The 21,137-nt window shown below is 43.0% G+C and overlaps 1 protein-coding gene across 1 annotated transcript in view; it reads left to right on the plus strand.

Moving 5' to 3' along the window:
- Positions 1 to 21,137, plus strand: part of LOC139419300 (mucin-2-like) — a 50,208-nt gene that overhangs the window by 15,983 nt on the left and 13,088 nt on the right. The window contains exons 2-3 of the mRNA XM_071169248.1: positions 10,047 to 16,342; positions 16,749 to 16,854. Coding sequence (XP_071025349.1) covers positions 10,047 to 16,342; positions 16,749 to 16,854 — 6,402 coding nt within the window. The remainder of the gene's footprint in view (positions 1 to 10,046; positions 16,343 to 16,748; positions 16,855 to 21,137) is intronic.

Here is a 21,137-nt window from a genome sequence, read left to right on the forward strand (position 1 = left end):
AAAACTTCAAACCTCAGATTTCCCACTTCCTGTTTGGATTTTTTATTACAGACTACAAAGGTAAGAACAGCCAAGAGCTGTCCAGTGACAGTACGCCACCATTATCATCGACGGGGCTGTGGTGGAGCAGGTTGAAAGCTTTAAGTTCCTTGGCGTCCACATCACCAACAAACTAACATGGTCCAAGCACACCAAGACAGTCGTGAAGAGGGCACAACAAAACCTATTCCCCCTCAGGAGACTGAAAAGATTTGGCATGGGTCCTCAGATCATCAAAAGGATTTCATCACTGCCTGGTATGGCAACTGCTCGGCCTTCGACCACAAGGCATTACAGAGGTTAGTGCGTATGGCCCAGTACATCACTGGGGCCAAGATTCCTGCCATCCAGGACCTCCATACCAGGCGGTGTCAGAAGAAGGCCCTAGAAATTGTCAAAGACTCCAGCCACCCATGTCATAGACTGTTCTCTTTGCTACCGCATGGCAAGCAGTATCGGAGCGCCAAGTCTAGGTCCAAGAGGCTTCTAAACAGCTTCTGCCCCCAAGCCATAAGACTCCTGAACAGCTAATCAAATGGCTACCCAGACTACCCAGACTAAGCAGTACACGGGGGGAGAAACATCCTAATGAAAGATAAAAAAAATCAAGGAATATATAAAGCCAAGAATCTAAAACACAAAATGTATAGTGTTCTTGTGTATTCTGTGGGAAATAAACAACTGTTATAATGAGCAGAGTAATTACACATTTGGGACACACGATGGTGCTAAGACACATATTCCTGCACAAGAGGACTGAGAAAAATACACAAACATACAAAGCATACAAATTAAGCCTATAAAAGCAGCCAAATACACTAAAGTGACTCTGGACATCCTGAAACAGATTCTGTGAGTACGTGATAGCCAAAGATGACAACAGGGTCCATTCATTTTTCATGTTGACCTCTCTTAATATACAAATGTTGTTGAACATTAATACACAATATGTATACAATACAATATAGGGTTTAAACCATCTTTTGAGAATAGTTTTTTTCACATCTGTTGAAGCAGCTCAAATGAGTTGCTTTTCTTAAAAATACTTGTTTTTAAAGTGGGTTGTAACCAAAGTGCATAACAGCAGGTCAAGTTGCAAGGATCTTACTTAGAATTTTTCTTAAAACGTCAACAATATATTTCCGAAGAGCTTCCACAGTTGAACATTGCCAAGACATATGCATTTACATTCCTATTATAGCAAAATAACATTTGTTACATTGATCATTATTGCATGTGACTATGGTACGAACAGACAGAGACAGAACCACAGTCCCCTCACCAATATCATTGTGGGGGACAATCATCAAATTACCTTTATAATCCATCAACACACTACTCTATTGATGCCATCAGGCTTGGATGCTTACATTTATTTAGACAGGGGTCCTGAACAATTTCCCCCTAATTTTTTCTGACACTGAGCATATTTCAGGTCTGCTGAGCGCAAACTCGAGTTGTGAAAATTCTGTACAACTTCCAGGGCACGTTTACTGTGAACACTGAGTCTGTACCTGCTTTAAGTTTTAACAGTGGCCGTGTAGGCTACAGTGGCTATTTGAACATAATGCAGGCCTACCAGAGTGGCCTACCATCAAAAACAATGGAGACAATACACCCCATAACAATTAACATGGAAATAGCTGTTCAATCATTCAGCCTACAGTAGCAGCCAAAGTGTGATGTTCGACGTAGGTCTACATTCCATGAGACTTTTGAAAAAAAACATATAGGGCTTGACATTAACCTGTTTATCCACTTGTTCTTCAGACAAGGAGGTCACTGAAAATGCTGTTGTGTTGTTTGATGCGAGAAACCACTTTACAAAATAAAATGCATTATTATTCTCATGACATCATTACAGAGAATCAGACAAATTATGCTACCCTCTGTCTATTGGCCACTTAGCTTATTCAAGCCTGTCTCAAAATACAACACGGCCCATTTAAGACAAAAAAAAAAAACTCTTTGCTTGACTTGCTTTTCAAGGATGTGGAGAATTGTATACGTTTTGTGCTGTTGTCGGAAGCAATCACACCCCTATCTACAACTGGGCTAATAACTCACTAACTAGCAGAGGATATGAACAAAATATGCACACATGGCTACATACAGCTCTCTCTCTTTGATCTCAAAACAATTGCATCGCATCACAACTGCTCATGCTGTAAACGCAATCCAGTTCAAAGTAAATGGCACAGATCCATATATGACAATGTTCTATTTGCATATAGGCCGACTCATTTTGTTTCGATATGTTGCATTGAAAGTGGCTAATATTGCATTCATTTGATCAAAACTGCCACAGTTAAGGAAAACGTTGATAGTGTTAACAGGGAAAACTCTAGAACAGTGGTCACCAACATTTTCTGAGTCAATATCACTTTGAGTCAAAACGCAAGCTGAGATCTACCGCTCGGATTTAATTGTATTATGACTTAACGTAAGCCTATGCAACATTAACCAATTAAAAACGGTACTGTAGTAAATATCTTATTAGCTTTGCTTGAATCGCCCTGCCAATGCAATGTTGTTCGGGACAATTTTTTAAATTATGTTTAAAAAATGTATGTAGCTACAGTGCCTTCGGAAAGTATTCAGATCCCTTGATTTTGTCCACATTTTGTTAGGTTACAGCCTTATTCTAAATTGATTAAATATTTTTTTCCCCTCATCAATATACACACAATACCCCATAATGACAAAGCAAGAAGAGGTTTTCTAATTTATAAAAAAATAAAAACAGAAATTGTAACGATCTTCTTCATCTGATGAGTAGGAAAGATCGGGAACAGGCTACCTAAGTATGGTTCTCAATCAGAGACAACGATAGACAGCTGCCTCTGATTGGGAACCATACCAGGCCAAACACATAGAAAACATAGAAAAAAAACGTAGAATGCCAACCCCAACTCACACCCCGACCAACCAAAATAGAGACATAAAAAAGGAACTAAGGTCGGGGCGTGACAGAAATATCACATTTACTTAAGTTTTCAGACCCTTTACTAATACCTTAGTCGAAGCACCTTTGGCACCAATTATAGCCTTGAGTCTTCTTGGGTATGACGCTACAAGCTTGGAACACCAGTATTTGGGGAGTTTCTCCCATTCTTCTCTGCAGATCCTCTCAAGTTCTGTCAGGTTGAATGGTGAGTGTTCCTGTACATGTATTTTCAAGTCTCTCCAGAGATGTTTGATCGGGTTCAAGTCCGGCCACTCAAGGACCCCCCCCCCACACACACACACACACACACACACACCCAACAGCATAATGTGCCATCACCATTATTATTCACTGTAGGGATGGTGCCAGGCTTCCTCCAGACGTGACGCTTGGTATTCAGGTCAAAGAGTTGAATCTTGGGTTCATCAGACCAGATAATCCTTTTTCGCATGGTCTTTCTCATGGTCTGGAAGCCACTCCTCAGTAAAAGGCACATGACAGCCTGCTTGTAGTTTTCCAAAAGGCACCTTTTTGGAGCTTGGAGTTTGAAAAACTTCAAGCAGGCTGTCATGTGCCTTTTACTGAGGAGTGGCTTCCGTCTGGCCACTTTGCCATAAAGGCCTGATCCGGGGAGTGCTGCAGAGGTGGTTGTCCTTCTGGAAGGTTTTCCCATCTACACAGAAGAACTCTAGAGCTCTGTCAGTGACCATCAGGTTCTTGGTCACTTCCAGGAGGCTGTGTTCTTGTGGACCTTCAATGCTGCAGAAATGTTTTGGTACCCTTCCCCTGATTCCACACAATCCTGTCTCGGCGCTCTACGGACAATTCCTTCGACCTCATGGCTTGGTTTTTGCTCTGACATGAACTGTCAACTGTGGGACTTATAGACTGGTGTGTGCCTTTCCAAATCATGTCCAATCAATTGAATTTACCACAGGTGCGCTCCAATCAAGTTGTAGAAACATCTCAAGGATGATCAATGGAAATGCACCTGAGCTCAATTTCGATTCTCATAGCAAATGGTCTGAATACTTATGTAAATAAGCTATTTCTGGTAAAAATGTATTGCTAGAATTTCTAAAAACCTGTTTTCGCTTTGTCATTTGGGGTATTGCTGAGGATTTTTATAAATGTAATGCATTTTAGAATAAGGCTGTAACGTAACAAAATGTGGAAAATGTCAATGGGTCTGAATACTTTCCGAAGGACACTGACCAAAAAGGGACACCGTCTTTCAGCTGATTTTAAAACTTGAGTCACACCACATTATTTCTGCCTCATGCACAAATTCATGTTGTTACTCCTATGAACAGAGAAAGTGAAATATTCCTCGATATTAAAAAAGACACAAGCCGCCAATAATAACAACGCAAGCCTGTAGATCCACTTTCCTACTCATTCATTACTGCACAGTGCATGTTGTAGTGCTGAGTGGAAATAGGAAGAACGCACATTGTATGGCTTATAAATTGTTGAATACAGTGTTGACAGTGCTGAGTAAGAACTTAAAAATTAACTTGTAAAAACAGCAGCTCTTTGCTGTATTTGGTGAGAGTCTCTCTCTGGTCATGGATTTAAACATTTTGAAATCTCACACTATCAACTTTGCTGTAGCTTTCTTTTATTCCTGCTATGTTACTGCTGAAACTGTGATCTGAGCCATCCGATTGGGCTGCGGTAACCTATAATGCAATTGATTTGCTCTCTGGGCCCCCCTGCGAAGGCAGAGATTGTACTTTCAGACACATGACATGGTTCAAAACTGTTCACCTACCCGGCACGCAGGACAGCTGATTAGGGTGCAACTACCACAAAAACTCGAGACAAATAAATACAAATAATAGTAACACAAGGCTTTATCATTGTTGTTTTTTTACAGAAATGTAAAACTAGGAATGCCTTGGAGATCGACCAGTTGATCACGATGGACCGGTTGGTGACCAGTGCTCTAGAAAGTTTATTGAAGTTCAATCTGGTTCTTTTCACTGTGGGCTGATATTTCTGCTCAGCAGTCCCTGGGAGAGCAGCAAGGCAGTTTTGTGGCTTCTGCGCTGGCAGTTTTTAGGGAACATTGGTCCTGAACTGCTCTGACTGAAAAACAGACCCCAAATACTGTATATACATTTTTTAAAGGAAACAGTAAACCGGCTGTCCCCCATGAATGATGCAGCTCCCAACCTTGAGCCAATCAGTGTAAATTTGCAAATTACATATTTCTATGGCAAGACACACCTTTCAACCAAGTTTCGTCAAAATTGGGCCAGTGTTGTCCATGATGTCAAGTGTGACTAAAATACTAAGGACAGAGACAGATCCACAGCCACCCAATTTCACTCAGGGGGACAATCAAGGATACACGCCCAAGATCCTGTTGGTTGATGAAGACAGCACTCAGAGTATAAAGTTGCGGCCAAATATATTGGCATCCATGCACTGTTATTAAATAATTCCCTATTTCTTCTCAAATAAATTGCAATGGAAAAAAACTTAAGGTTGTGGGTCTTCCAGCAGGACAATTATCCCAAACACGCATCGAAAGCAACCCCTGGTATGGTTCAATATGAAACACTGGACTGCTCTGGAATGGCCAGCAGAAGAGTTCAGATCTGAATCACATCAATGACGTATGGCAAGAGCCGGAAACAGCAGTTGGTGGAGGGTACCACTCAAACACTGAAGAATTAGAGCAGTTTGTTGCTGAAACGGTGAAAAGGTGCAGCAAGCTCATTAGTGACTAGAATAAGCATTTGTTGGCAGTTGTCTTGGCCAAAGACTGTGTAACCACATTTTTTCCATACAATTCGTCTTTAATCGTAAACTTGACAAAAATGAAGTTCACAAAAATCTAATTGGTTTTGCAATGTTGAAAATCCAAAACAAAATAAGTTCTACAGTGCCTTGCGAAAGTATTCGGCCCCCTTGAACTTTGCGACCTTTTGCCACATTTCAGGCTTCAAACATAAAGATATAAAACTGTATTTTTTTGTGAAGAATCAACAACAAGTGGGACACAATCATGAAGTGGAACGACATTTATTGGATATTTCAAACTTTTTTAACAAATCCAAAACTGAAAAATTGGGCGTGCAAAATTATTCAGCCCCCTTAAGTTAATACTTTGTAGCACCACCTTTTGCTGCGATTACAGCTGTAAGTCGCTTGGGGAATGTCTCTATCAGTTTTGCACATCGAGAGACTGAATTTTTTTCCCATTCCTCCTTGCAAAACAGCTCGAGCTCAGTGAGGTTGGATGGAGAGCATTTGTGAACAGCAGTTTTCAGTTCTTTACACAGATTCTCGATTTGATTCAGGTCTGGACTTTGACTTGGCCATTCTAACACCTGGATATGTTTATTTTTGAACCATTCCATTGTAGATTTTGCTTTATGTTTTTGATCATTGTCTTGTTGGAAGACAAATCTCCGTCCCAGTCTCAGGTCTTTTGCAGACTCCAGACTTCTTCCAGAATGGTCCTGTATTTGGCTCCATCCATCTTCCCATCAATTTTAACCATCTTCCCTGTCCCTGCTGAAGAAAAGCAGGCCCAAACCATGATGCTGCCACCACCATGTTTGACAGTGGGGATGGTGTGTTCAGCTGTGTTGCTTTTACGCCAAACATAACGTTTTGCATTGTTGCCAAAAAGTTCGATTTTGGATTCATCTGACCAGAGCACCTTCTTCCACATGTTTGGTGTGTCTCCCAGGTGGCTTGTGGCAAACTTTAAACGACACTTTTTATGGATATCTTTAAGAAATGGCTTTCTTCTTGCCACTCTTCCATAAAGGCCAGATTTGTGCAATATACGACTGATTGTTGTCCTATGGACAGAGTCTCCCACCTCAGCTGTAGATCTCTGCAGTTCATCCAGAGTGATCATGGGCCTCTTGGCTGCATCTCTGATCAGTCTTCTCCTTGTATGAGCTGAAAGTTTAGAGGGACGGCCAGGTCTTGGTAGATTTGCAGTGGTCTGATACTCCTTCCATTTCAATATTATCGCTTGCACAGTGCTCCTTGGGATGTTTAAAGCTTGGGAAATCTTTTTGTATCCAAATCCGGCTTTAAACTTCTTCACAACAGTATCTCGGACCTGCCTGGTGTGTTCCTTGTTCTTCATGATTCTCTCTGCGCTTTTAACGGACCTCTGAGACTATCACAGTGCAGGTGCATTTATACGGAGACTTGATTACACACAGGTGGATTGTATTTATCATCATTAGTCATTTAGGTCAACATTGGATCATTCAGAGATCCTCACTGAACTTCTGGAGAGAGTTTGCTGCACTGAAAGTAAAGGGGCTGAATAATTTTGCACGCCCAATTTTTCAGTTTTTGATTTGTTAAAAAAGTTTGAAATATCCAATAAATGTCGTTCCACTTCATGATTGTGTCCCACTTGTTGTTGATTCTTCACAAAAAAATACAGTTTTATATCTTTATGTTTGAAGCCTGAAATGTGGCAAAAGGTCGCAAAGTTCAAGGGGGCCGAATACTTTCGCAAGGCACTGTACTTATTTTAAAAGAAATGGGGAATAAGATATTTTTTGAACTGAAGTTCATCCCTAGCTGGATTCCCAGGTAGGTAAAGCTGTGACATTCAAGAGAGACAGGTGATGATGGTAAATTAACTTCCTTGCCTGTGACTTTCAATGGCATTAAAATAGACTTAGACCAATTCGTCTTGAAGCGCGTAAAAAAAACTTTATTCCTTTGATTTAAAACGCCGATATACAGTACACTGATGTTCCCTAACAGCCTATAGGTTCTACCAAGAGCGTAAATAGGTATGGAAAAATGGGCATCCCTATTTCGTACTCCTATGCAATACAAACTCTAATTGTATAGTAATAAACACAAACCATTTGTGGACCATTCGATTTCAATGAGAGTGAAAAACAAAGCATGCAAAATAAATGCAGCTACTCGTTGTGAATATTGGGTTTAACCAGGTGCTCATTTATACCGAACAAAAAATATAAACGCAACATGTAAAGTGTTGGTCCCATGTTTCATGAGCTGAAATAAAGATCCCTGAAATGTTCCATACACACAAAAAGCTTATTTCGCTCAAAATTTTGCACAAATTTGTTTACATCCCTGTTATTGAGCCTTACTCCTTTGCCAAGATAATCCATCCACCTGACAGGTGTGGCATATCAAGAAGCTGATTAAACACCTTCATTATTGCACAGGTGCACCTTGTGCTGGGGACAATAAAAGGCCACTCTAAAATGTGCAATTTTGTCACACAACACAATGACATAGATGTTTCAAGTTTTGAGGGAGTGGGCAATTGGCATGATGATTGCAGAAATGTCTACAAGAGCTGTTGCCAGAGAATTGAATGTTAATTTCCCTTAGATCATTATCATAATAATAGCCTTTATTTACTTAATCAAATACGTGGTTTGTAGATGTGCACATTCTGTGTTTCATCGATGGCTGTGTGCACACGTTTGAGCATACATATGTGTGTGTCATTGGAAAAATAACCTTGTATGTTTGTGGTTCTGGCAATTCCTTGGGAAACTCAGACTGATGAAAACTCAATCAATTTATCACACTCCTTATGTAGTAGATGCCATTACATTATGTCCTACAATCAATGGCAATTGATACATCAAACGGGTCCAGGGGTGTAATCATTACAATTGCGTTTCTATTGGACAGGTTCAGCAAACAGGGAGGGACATAGAAACAATAGTTTTCGTTGTAAAACAGAACATTTTGTAACTGTACAAATGATTGCACCCCTGGTATGTGTGTCTCCATGTACTGCTAGATTAGGAACTCAGTCATAACGTGGGGGGAGGCCTCATTCATTCTTCTTCAAAAGATGAGTCACAGGACACACTTCAGCACACTCTTTTCTACAAGGTGACATAAACACACATTTTCCTTTACATCTTATTCATCATAATGATGTCATCAAGGTTGTTTTTTTAAACTATAAAGGCTGTAGCAATGCAGCAGTTTAGTAGAGTTTGGAGGTGCACCATTACTGAATACTGAGCTTTCAGAGGAGTTCAGCTACAATATAAGTTTTGGGGGTAAGTGTGGTTTTCCATTATTGTGTTATCTTTTTTTATTATGATCAGAGTTGTAGTGTGTATTTGTAAAAGTGAACTTTTGGCAGAAAAATGTGTTAATCTTAATTGGCAAGCCTATAACTGGTAAACTTCCTCTCTGTTCCTTGACCTCGGTCATCCTTGGTTCTTAAATCTCAGATCATCTCAAGTGAAGTTCTTGTTCCAGGTAGTAAGGGCCAGATCAGACCTTTAGTAGAACTGTTTTGAACTTTCTGGCACCTTGGTCACGGAATAATCTCAAGAACTCCTTAAACCTAGTGTTTTGACCTGATAGAGGAATTCAAGGCTATAGTTGCAAACTTGCTGCGGGAGTTGTGGAACTGTTACAACTCAATGATTACATGTGTTTTATAATGATGGTGGGTAATTATTGTAATTTATAGTTATGTTTTCGCTGTGTATGTGTTATGGTAAATGTGTAAAAACAGTGCATCTGAAGATTTCATTCTCGTTTGGTAAATCTACAGATATACTGTAGCAGGTAATCTATACATTTACATTTTTTACACATTTACACTAACCGCACTGTACTGTATCTTTCCGGGGGTTTTGTTAGCTGCCCTCTTAGCCAGGTCTCCAGCATAAAAGATCCCTTCTGACCTTAATGAGACTTCCTGGATAAATAAATGATGGTTAAATATTTTTAAATACTAGTGATCTCCTACCATAACATTTTACAACAGTGCAATATCAGACAAAAAATACTGATGGGCATTTACCATTAACGATCTCCTTCCACAATATTCCAGTATATATTAAATGTGTCAATGTCATTCTGTTTGTAATTATCTATCTTATCCCCATCTCTCTGTGATTATTGATTAAAAAGGAAACAGTTTCAAAGATGAACAGAAATATTCTCACAGTCCTTCTGATTGTTGGTAAGTTGAGCCACTGGTATTTACAGTATATTGTAGATAATTTTGAACTGCAAAAATGTATTCTAAAATCTATGCTTTAATTTTCAATAGCATCAGGGAATGCCCAAAGCCCAACAACTAATGCCCCCACAACAACCACAGCTACTGTAACCACAACCACAACCACAGATGTAGCAACAACAACCATAGCTGCCGCCACGACCACCAGAGCAGGCATAACAACTACCACATTTGCTGCCACAACGACCACAGCTGCTTTGACTACAACCACAGCTGTACCAACTACAACTACAGCTGCAGCCACGACAACCACAGCTTCTCCAACTACAAGTACTGCTGCTCCAACTACAACCAATGCTGCTGCCACAACAACCATAGCTGCACCAACTAGAACCACAGCAGACGCAACCACGACAACAGCTGCTGCCACCACAACCACAGCTGTTAAAACTACAACCATCACAGCAGCCAACACAACCACAGCAGGTACCCCAGCAGCTGCCACGACAACCACAGCTTCTCCAACAACAACCACAGCTGCTTCCACTACAAACAAATCTGCCACCACGACCATCACAGCTGGCATAACAACTACCAAGTTTGCTGCAAAAACAACCACAACAACCACAGCTGTACCTACCACAACTTCAGTTGAATCCAAGACAACCACAGCTGCTCCAACTACAACGACTACAGCAGCCACGACAGCCACAGCTGCTGCCACAACAACCACAGATGCTGTCACAAAAACCACGACTGCTCCAACCACAAACACAGCAGACGCAACCACAAATACAGCTGCCACCACGACCACCAGAGAGGGCATAACAAATACCACAATTGCTGCCACAACAACCACAGCTACTTTGACTACAACCACAGATGTACCAACTACAACTACAGCTGCAGCCAAGACAACCACAGCTGCTCCAACTACAACTACTGCAGCAGCCACAACAACCACATCTGCTGCCAAGACAACCACAGCTGCTGTTACGACAACCACAGCGGCTGCCACACCAACCACAGCTTCTGCCACAACAACCACAGCTGCTGCCAAAACAACCAAAGCTGCAGGCATGACAACCACAGCAGCTGCCACAACAACCACAGATGCTCCGAATATAACCAAAGCTGCTGCCACAACAACCACAGATGCTGTCACAAAAACCCCAGCTGCTCCAACTACAAACACAGCAGGCGCAACCACAACTACAGCTGCTGGCATAACAACTACCACATTTGCTGCCACAACGACCACAGATGCTTTGACTATAACCACAGATGTACCCACTACAACCACAGCTCCTGCCACAACAACCACAACTGCTCCGACTACAACCAAAGCTGCTGCCACAAAAACCATAGATGTTGTCACAACCACCGCAGCTGCTCCAACTACAACCACAGCAGACGCAACGATGACAACAGCTGCTACCTCGACAACCAAAGCTGTTAAAACTACAACCACCTTAGCAGCCAACACAACCACAGCAGCTTCCCCAACAGCTGCCACAATAACAACAGGTGCTGCAACTACAACCACAGCTTCTCCAACAACAACCACAGCTGCTTCCACTATAACCAAAGTTGCCAAAACGACCACCACAGCTGGCATAACAACTACCACAGTTGCTGGCACATCAACCACAGCTGCTTTGACTACAACCACAGCTCTACCAACCACAACTTCAGCTGAAGCCAAGACAACCACAGCTGCTCCAACTGAAACTACTGCAGCAGCCACGACAATCACAGCTGCTGCCACGACAACCACAGCGGCTGCCACAATGACCACAGCTGCTGCCACAACAACCAAAGCTGCTGCCACAACAACCACAAATGCTGCCACAACAACCACAGATGCTGTCACAACAACCACAGCTGCTCCAACTACAACCACTGCAGATGCAACCACAACCACAGCTGCTGCCACGATAACCACAGCTGTTCAAACTACATCCACCGGAGCAGCCACCACAACCACAGCAGCTACTACAGCAGCTAATACAGCAGCTGCCAAGACAACCACAGCTGCTCCAACTGTAACTATTGCATTAGCCACGACAATCACAGCTGCTGCCACGAAAACCATAGATGTTGTCACAACCACCACAGCTGCTCCAACTACAACCACAGCAGACGCAACGATGACAACAGCTGCTACCTCGACAATCACAGCTGTTAAAACTACAGCCACCTTAGCAGCCAACACAACCACAGCAGCTACCCCAACAGCTGCCACAATAACAACAGGTGCTGCAACTACAACCACAGCTTCTCCAACAACAACCACAGCTGCTTCCACTATAACCAAAGTTGCCAAAACGACCACCACAGCTGGCATAACAACTACCACAGTTGCTGGCACATCAACCACAGCTGCTTTGACTACAACCACAGCTCTACCAACCACAACTTCAGCTGAAGCCAAGACAACCACAGCTGCTCCAACTGAAACTACTGCAGCAGCCACGACAATCACAGCTGCTGCCACGACAACCACAGCGGCTGCCACAATGACCACAGCTGCTGCCACAACAACCAAAGCTGCTGCCACAACAACCACAAATGCTGCCACAACAACCACAGATGCTGTCACAACAACCACAGCTGCTCCAACTACAACCACTGCAGATGCAACCACAACCACAGCTGCTGCCACGATAACCACAGCTGTTCAAACTACATCCACCGGAGCAGCCACCACAACCACAGCAGCTACTACAGCAGCTAATACAGCAGCTGCCAAGACAACCACAGCTGCTCCAACTGTAACTACTGCATTAGCCACAACAACCACAGCTGCTGCCACGACAACCACAGCTGCTGCCACAACAACCAAAGCTGCTGCCACAACAACCACAAATGCTGCCACAACAACCACAGGTGCTGTCACAAAAACCACAGCTGCTCCAACTACACACACAGCAGATGCAACTACAACGACAGCTGCCGCCACAACAACCAGAGAAGGCATAACAACTACCACATTTGCTGCCACAACAACCAAAGCTGCTGCCACAACAACCACAAATGCTGCCACAACAACCACAGATGCTGTCACAACAACCACAGCTGCTCCAACTACAACCACTGCAGATGCAACCACAACCACAGCTGCTGCCACGATAACCACAGCTGTTCAAACTACATCCACCGGAGCAGCCACCACAACCACAGCAGCTACTACAGCAGCTAATACAGCAGCTGCCAAGACAACCACAGCTGCTCCAACTGTAACTACTGCATTAGCCACGACAACCACAGCTGCTGCCACGACAACCACAGCTGCTGCCACAACAACCAAAGCTGCTGCCAGAACAACCACAGATGCTGTCACAAAAACCACAGCTGCTCCAACTACACACACAGCAGATGCAACCACAACCCCAGCTGCCGGCATAACAACTACCAAATTTGCTGCCAAAACGACCACAGCTGCTTTGACTACAACCACAGATGTACCCACTACAACTACAGTTGCAGCCACGACAACCACAGCTGCTCCAACTACAACTACTGCAGCAGCAACGACATCCACATCTGCTGCCACAACAACCACAGCTCCTGCCAAAACAACCACAGCTGCTAACACAAAAACCATAGATGTTGTCACAACCAACACAGCTTCTCCAACTACAACCACAGCAGACACAATGATGACAACAGCTGCTACCTCGACAACCACAGCTGTTAAAACTACAACCACCACAGCAGCCAGCACAACTACAGCAGCTACCCCAGCAGCTGCCACAACAACCACAGGTGCTGCAACAACAACCACAGCTTCTCCAACAACCACAGCTGCTTCCACTACAACCAAAGTTGCCAAAACGACCACCACAGCTGGCATAACAACTACCACAGTTGCTGGCACATCATCCACAGATGCTTTGACTACAAACACAGGTCTACCAACCTCAACTTCAGCTGAAGCCAAGACAACCACAGTTGCTCCGACTACAACCAAAGCTGCTGCCACAAAAACCATAGATGTTGTCACAACCACCACAGCTGCTCCAACTACAACCACAGCAGACGCAACGATGACAACAGCTGCTACCTCGACAACCACAGCTGTTAAAACTACAACCACCTTAGCAGCCAACACAACCACAGCATTTACACCAACAGCTGCCACAATAACCACAGGTGCTGCAACTACAACCACAGCTTCTCCAACAACAACCACAGCTGCTTCCACTATAACCAAAGTTGCCAAAACGACCACCACAGCTGGCATAACAACTACCACAGTTGCTGGCACATCAACCACAGATGTTGTCACAACAACCACAGCTGCTCCAACTACAACCACTGCAGATGCAACCACAGCCACAGCTGCTGCCACGATAACCAAGGCTGTTCAAACTACATCCACCGGAGCAGCCACCACAACCACAGCAGCTACTACAGCAGCTACTACAGCAGCTACTACAACTGCAACTACTGCAGCAGCCACGACAATCAGAGCTGCTGCCATGACAACCACAGTGGCTGCCACGACAACCACATCTGCTGCCACGACAACCAAAGCTCCTGCCACAACAACCACAGCTGCTCCAACTACAACCACAGCTGTTAAAACTACAACCACCGCAGCAGCAAACATAACCACAGCAGCTACCCCAGCAGCTGCCACAACAACCACAGGTGCTGCAACAACAACCACAGCTGCTTCCACTACAATCAAAGTTGCCAAAATGACCACCACAGCTGGCATAACAACAACCACAGTTGCTGGCACATCATCCACAGCTGCTTTGACTACAACCACAGCTCTACCAACCAAGACTTCAGCCGAAGCCAAGACAACCACAGCTGCTCCAACTGAAACTACTGCAGCAGCCACGACAATCACAGCTGCTGCCACGACAACCACAAATGCTGCCACAACAACCACAGATGCTGTCACAACAACCACAGCTTCTCCAACTACAACCACTGCAGATGCAACCACAACCACAGCTGCTGCCACGATATCCACAGCTGTTCAAACTACATCCACCGGAGCAGCCACCACAACCACAGCAGCTACTACAGCAGCTACTACAGCAGCTGCCAAGACAACCACAGCTGCTCCAACTGCAACTACTGCAGCAGCCACGACGATCATAGCTGCTGCCATGACAACTACAGCGGCTGCCACGACAACCACAGCTGCTGCCATAACAACCACAGCTGCTGCCACAACAACCAAAGCTGCTGCCACAACAACTACAAATGCTGCCACAACAACCACAGATGCTGTCACAACAACCACAGCTGCTCCAACTACAACCACTGCAGATGCAACCACAACCACAGCTGCTGCCACGACAACCACAGCTGTTCAAACTACAACCACCGGAGCAGCTACTACAGCAGCTATTACAGCAGCTGCCACAACAACCATAGCTGTTGCCACGACAACCACAGCTTCTCCAACAATAACCACAGACACTGCCACAACAACCACAGCTGATGCCACAACAACCAAAGTTGCTGCCACAACATCCACAGACGCTCCAACTACAATCACTGTCGATGCAACCACATACACAGCTGCTACCACGACAACCACAGCTGTTCAATCTACAACCACCGGAGAAGCCACAACATCCACAGCAGCAACTACAGCAGCTGCTACCATGACAAACATTGCTGCAGCCACGACAACCACAGCTGTTGCCAGGACAAACATAGCAGCTGCTACCACTAACCCAGTTGATTCCACAAATATCGTCACAACAACCAGAGCTATCACCACATCAACCACAGCTGCTACCACAACGACCACAGCAGATGCTCCGACAAACACAGCTGCTCCAACTTCAACCACAGATGCCCCCTTAACAACCACAGCTACTGCCACCACAACCACAGCTACTGCCACGGCCACCACAGCTGGCATCACGTCTACCACAAATGCTCTCATAACAACCACAGCTGCTGTCACATCAACCACAGCTGATACCACAACAACCAAAGCTGATGCCACATCAACCACAGATGCTGTCACAACAACCACAGCTGCTCCATCTACAACCACTGCAGACGCAACCACAACCACTGCTGCTGCCACAACAACTGCAGCTGTTCAAACTACAACCACCGGAGCAGCCAACACAACCACAGCAGCTACTACAGCAGCTACTACAGCAGCTACTACAGCAGCTACTACAGCAGCTGCCACAACAACCACAGCTGCTTCCACTACATCCACAGCTGCTACCATGACAACCACAGCCGCTGCAACCACAACAACAGACTCAACAGCGACACCGACAGCAAATGAGGGGTCACTGGGATTAGGATTCAGAATGATCCGTACATTCCTAAGTGACTATTCTGACTCTTCCACAACAACATATCAGGAACTGGTGGCAAATGTCACCACAGAGGTAATCAGCACTTCTTTGAACAACATTCGCACTTCAATGCTGAAATTATTGATTGAAATGATTGATACTAATAGAATACTTTTTTCACAGGTGAATCGTGGTTACAAAATAATTTACCCTTTAACATACCTTAGGTGTAGGATTATTAAATTCACGTGAGTAACAATTCATTGTTTTCTGTAAGTCAGAGAATGTCTCCATTCAAATTCAATTTTCCAGAAATAACAGTGATACAGTGATATAACAAGTTTGAATAATACATAAAGAACAATTAGAACACATATTGTTTTGTTTTTAAATCATTTTTTGGGAAATATCTTTTTAAGCATCTGACCTGAAAAGAAAAACAAATGTCTTTGTTTACAGGAGTGGCTCAATTATTGTCAACATGACCCTTATTTTCAAGAACCAGACAGTGGTTCCCAATGCAACGAGTGCAGAGCAGGGATTGATGGACTCTCTGTCTCACGGGAACCTCTTCCTCAACGTTGACACAACCTCCATTACTGCAAGTAAGTTAAGCCATCACTGCTGACCTTGTCATTGTCGTCACTCTCAACATTGACACGTCACATCTCTAGTATTGGTATAGTATTTATGAGTTAACTTCTTTGGTCTTACAGGGACAACAACTACAACTACAACTGCCACAACTACCACAGCCACCACAACAACCACAGCCACCCCCACAACAACAACAACAACAACAGCTGGTCCTACAGCAAACACAGCTGCTTCAACAACATTAGTTGTTGCAACAACCACAGCTTCTGCCTCCAGTGGAATAAGCTACAAGACAAGTCTACTCACAATCTGTCTGGTTGTATTGTCACAACTGTTTCACTAATACGCATAGACTGATAACCACAGTGACAGGGCAACTTACCAGAAAATCTAATCATGTTTAATATTATCATATAATTATATAATATTCTTTGTTATTTATTATCCACAAATGTACAGGGTAAACATGAATTGCTATGAACAACAGGAGAGCATTGAGCAGCTTGTTGACAAAGTAAAAAACAACAGCAGTATTGACAATTAAAGTCTGTGAATCTGGGTAGTTATCCTACTACTTATTGCACTACCTTCATATTTAACATTGTGTATATGTAACATTTATTGTAACTGAAATGTGTATTTATATTGTTTTGTATTTCAGTATTATTCACACTTTGAAAGAAGAAAATGCTGGTTACATTTTCTGTAAAGTATTCATGAAGAAATTCAATTCAATGCAATCCATGACCTGAAAAGACATTCACATCCCTTTAAAAGTTACCAACATAAAGAAATAATAATAATTCTATCAATTATTGTTTGCCAACTGAATCTCCAGTAGGTCATGCCTTGTTCACAGAGCACAAATATCACTTTATTTCTATGGGAAAAAAATGGTTGAAAAAGGGTTCTACCGTTGTCCCCATGGGATAACCCTTTTTGGTTCCAGGTAGAACTATTTTTATGTTCCATGTAGAAAACCGTGGAAAGGGTTCTACATGGAACTCAACAGGGTTATTTATACCTCAAACTGAAAGGTTTCTTCAAAGGGTTTTTCTATGGGGAACACTTTTAGGTTCTAGACAGCACCTTTCTATGTGTACAAATGCAATTTCTATGAGCAACCTGTGATGGAAATGTTTCTGTGTGTATGTTAAGTAATTTTGTAATCAATGTTCATAAATTCCAATTATCTTTATCTGTCTGATACCCAGAGGTTGTAAAGTTCTGGCCTTAAATAAAACAGACAGAATTCCCAGCTCACTAATTGATCAGATCCAGATTTATTTGCGAGAGCTCTCAAGTTTTCACAAATACATTCCCTTTATACCATCCTAACCTATGCACATACATACACACCAACATAGGGAATTTCTCATGAGTCTCATCACAGTTTATAACCCCTCAGCTGACAGTTCCAGGCTCTCCCAGACACTAGAACTCTGGAGGAGCTCTCCCTGTCCTCTCTTATCTCCACATACATTATTTTCTTCCTAGGTACATGCCATATAACCCCTTCCTAATGAACCAACATGATTTAACACTACAAGAAAGACAGGGTATTCTTCTTGCCAGTTATATTGCCGTATACCTCTTTTAGTCATTATTGATTTTTTTTTAAATCCCACTCACTGGACTCCCATGATTACTTGGCTACGCTTGCCTCTCGCTAACGTCAATATGCCTTGTCCATTGCTGTTTTGGTTAGTATTTATTGCCTTGTTTCACTGTAGAGCCTTTAGCCCTGCTCAATACAGCTTAGTGAACACTAATTCCACCTCCAACACATTCGGTGACATCACCTAATTTAAATGATATTCCTACAGACAATATATCTTTCATCGTCACTCTATGCACAGGTTTACCCCCACTGTATTCACATCCTACCATACTGTACATTATGCCTTGAATCTGTCCCACCGCGCCCAGAAATCTGTTCCTTTTACTCTCTGTTCTGAACATACTAGGCGTCCTGTTCTTTTAGCCCTTAGCCGCACTCTTATCCTACTCCTCCTCTGTTCCTCTGGTGATGTGGAGGTTAACCCCTGCAGTGCCTAGCTCCACTCCCATTCCCCGGGCGCATTTGTTGACTTCTGTAACTGTAAAAGCCTTGGTTTCATGCATGTTAACATTAGAAGCCTCCTCCCTAAGTTTGTTTTATTCACTGCCCTAGCACACTCTGCCAACCCGGATGTCCTAGCAGTGTCTGAATCCTGGCTCAGGAAGGCCACCAAAAATCCTGAAATTTCCATCCCTAACTATAACATTTTCTGACAAGATAGAACTGCCAAAGGGGGCGATCTACTGCAATCTACTGCAGAGATAGCCTACAGAGTTCTGTCATGCTATCCAGGTCTGTGACCAAACAATTCGAGCTTCTACTTTTAAACATCCACCTTTCCAGAAACAAGTCACTCACCATTGCCGCTTGTTATAGATCCCCCTCGGCCCCCAGTTGTGCCCTGGACACCATATGTGTTATCTCCCTCTCTAACTTTAAGCATCAGATGCCTGAGCAGATTAGTAATCACTGTACCTGTACACAGCCAATCTGTAAATAGCACACCCTCATCCCCATATTATTACTTACCATCTTGCTCTTTTGCACCCCAGTATCTATACTTGCACATCATCATCTGCAAATCTATTCCTCCAGTATTAATGCTAAATTGTAATTATTTTAGCCTCTAGGGCCTATTTATTGCCTACCTCCCTACCTCTACATTTGCACAGACTGTACATAGATTTTTCTATTTTTATCCAAACATATACAGTATTATATAACCCATTGATGTGCCTGGAGAAAGCCACTGCTTAGAGCATCAGGCACGCCCCACAACCAGCATAGAGTCCCACAGCGGAGGTGTCATAATGCCCATGAAACCTTGCAGTCAAACAGGCAAATGGTTCCAATCATTTTTCCACCAACCATTTTTCCCATAAGGAATTTTAGAAACACTTAAAATAAGGCCTGTGTTTCGTGTAGGCTTACCCTGGCGTAACATTTTGATAACCATGTACAGTAAATCTCTCTTGGACAAGGGGACTTTGTCAATCAAGTATTACTGAAGTGCCTTGTTGCAAACAGGATGCATGTTTCGGAATTTTTTTAGTCTGTAAAAAGCTTCCTTCTTTTCACTCTGTCATTTGGGTTAGTATTGTGGAGTAACTACAATGTTGTTGATCCATGCTCAGATCTGATATCACAACCATTAAACTCTCTAACTGTTTTAAAATCAGCATTGACCTCATGGTGAAATCCCTGAGCACGTTCCATCCTCCTGTATCTTTGTAGTGACTGGGTGTATTGACACACCATCCAAAACCTAATGAATTACTTCAACAGTCTCAAAGGGATAATAGGCGTATTATTACAAATAAAAATAAATCACATCTAACAATCGGTGCCCTTTTTTTGTGAGGCATTGAAAGAATTCACTACTCAATTGTATTTTTGGTGTACAGAGATGGGATAGTTATACAAAATCATGTTAAGTAAGGGATAAAGGCCAATGTTCTGTACATTACCTTGGAAATAATGGACAACTCAGCAGAATGAGTTGGAGCCTAGTCCCTTTGCAGAGTTCATTTGTCCAAGGTAATGTACAGAACAGAGGGGTTTATACCGCTTATACCCACATTTGATTAAAAAAACTATATGAAAGCACACATTTAGCTGTAGGTATACAGTACCAGTCAAAAGTTTGGACACACCTACTCATTCCAGGGTTTTATTTTATTCCAGGGTATTTCTTTATTTATTATTTATTTTCAATATTGTATAATAATAGTGAAGACATCAAAACTATGAAATAACACATATGGAATCATGAAGTAAGCAAAAAAGCTTCAAATCAGCTTCATTAAATTGCACCCACAAAACACCAGTCTCAACATCCACAGTGAAGAGGCAACTCTGGGATGCTGGCCTTCTAGGCCGAGTTCCTCTGTCCAGTGTCTGTGTTCTTTTTCCCATCTTAATCTTTTAATTTATTAGGCCAGTCTGAGATATGGCTTTTTTTTCAACTCTTCCTAGAAGACAAGCATCCTGGAGACGCCTCTTCAATGTTGACGTTGAGACTGGTGTTTTGCACATACTATTTAATGAGGCTGCCAGTTGAGGACTTGTGAGGAGTCTGTTTCTCAAACTAGACACTAATGTACTTGTCCTCTTCCTCAGTTGTGCACCGGGGCCTCCCACTCCTCTTTCTATTCTGGTTAGAGCCAGTTTGCGTTGTACGAGATCTTCAGTTTCTTGGCAATTTCTCACATGGAATAGCCTTCATTTCTC

Source organism: Oncorhynchus clarkii, chromosome 10 (genome assembly GCF_045791955.1).
Source record: "Oncorhynchus clarkii lewisi isolate Uvic-CL-2024 chromosome 10, UVic_Ocla_1.0, whole genome shotgun sequence".
Lineage (NCBI taxonomy): Eukaryota > Metazoa > Chordata > Actinopteri > Salmoniformes > Salmonidae > Oncorhynchus > Oncorhynchus clarkii.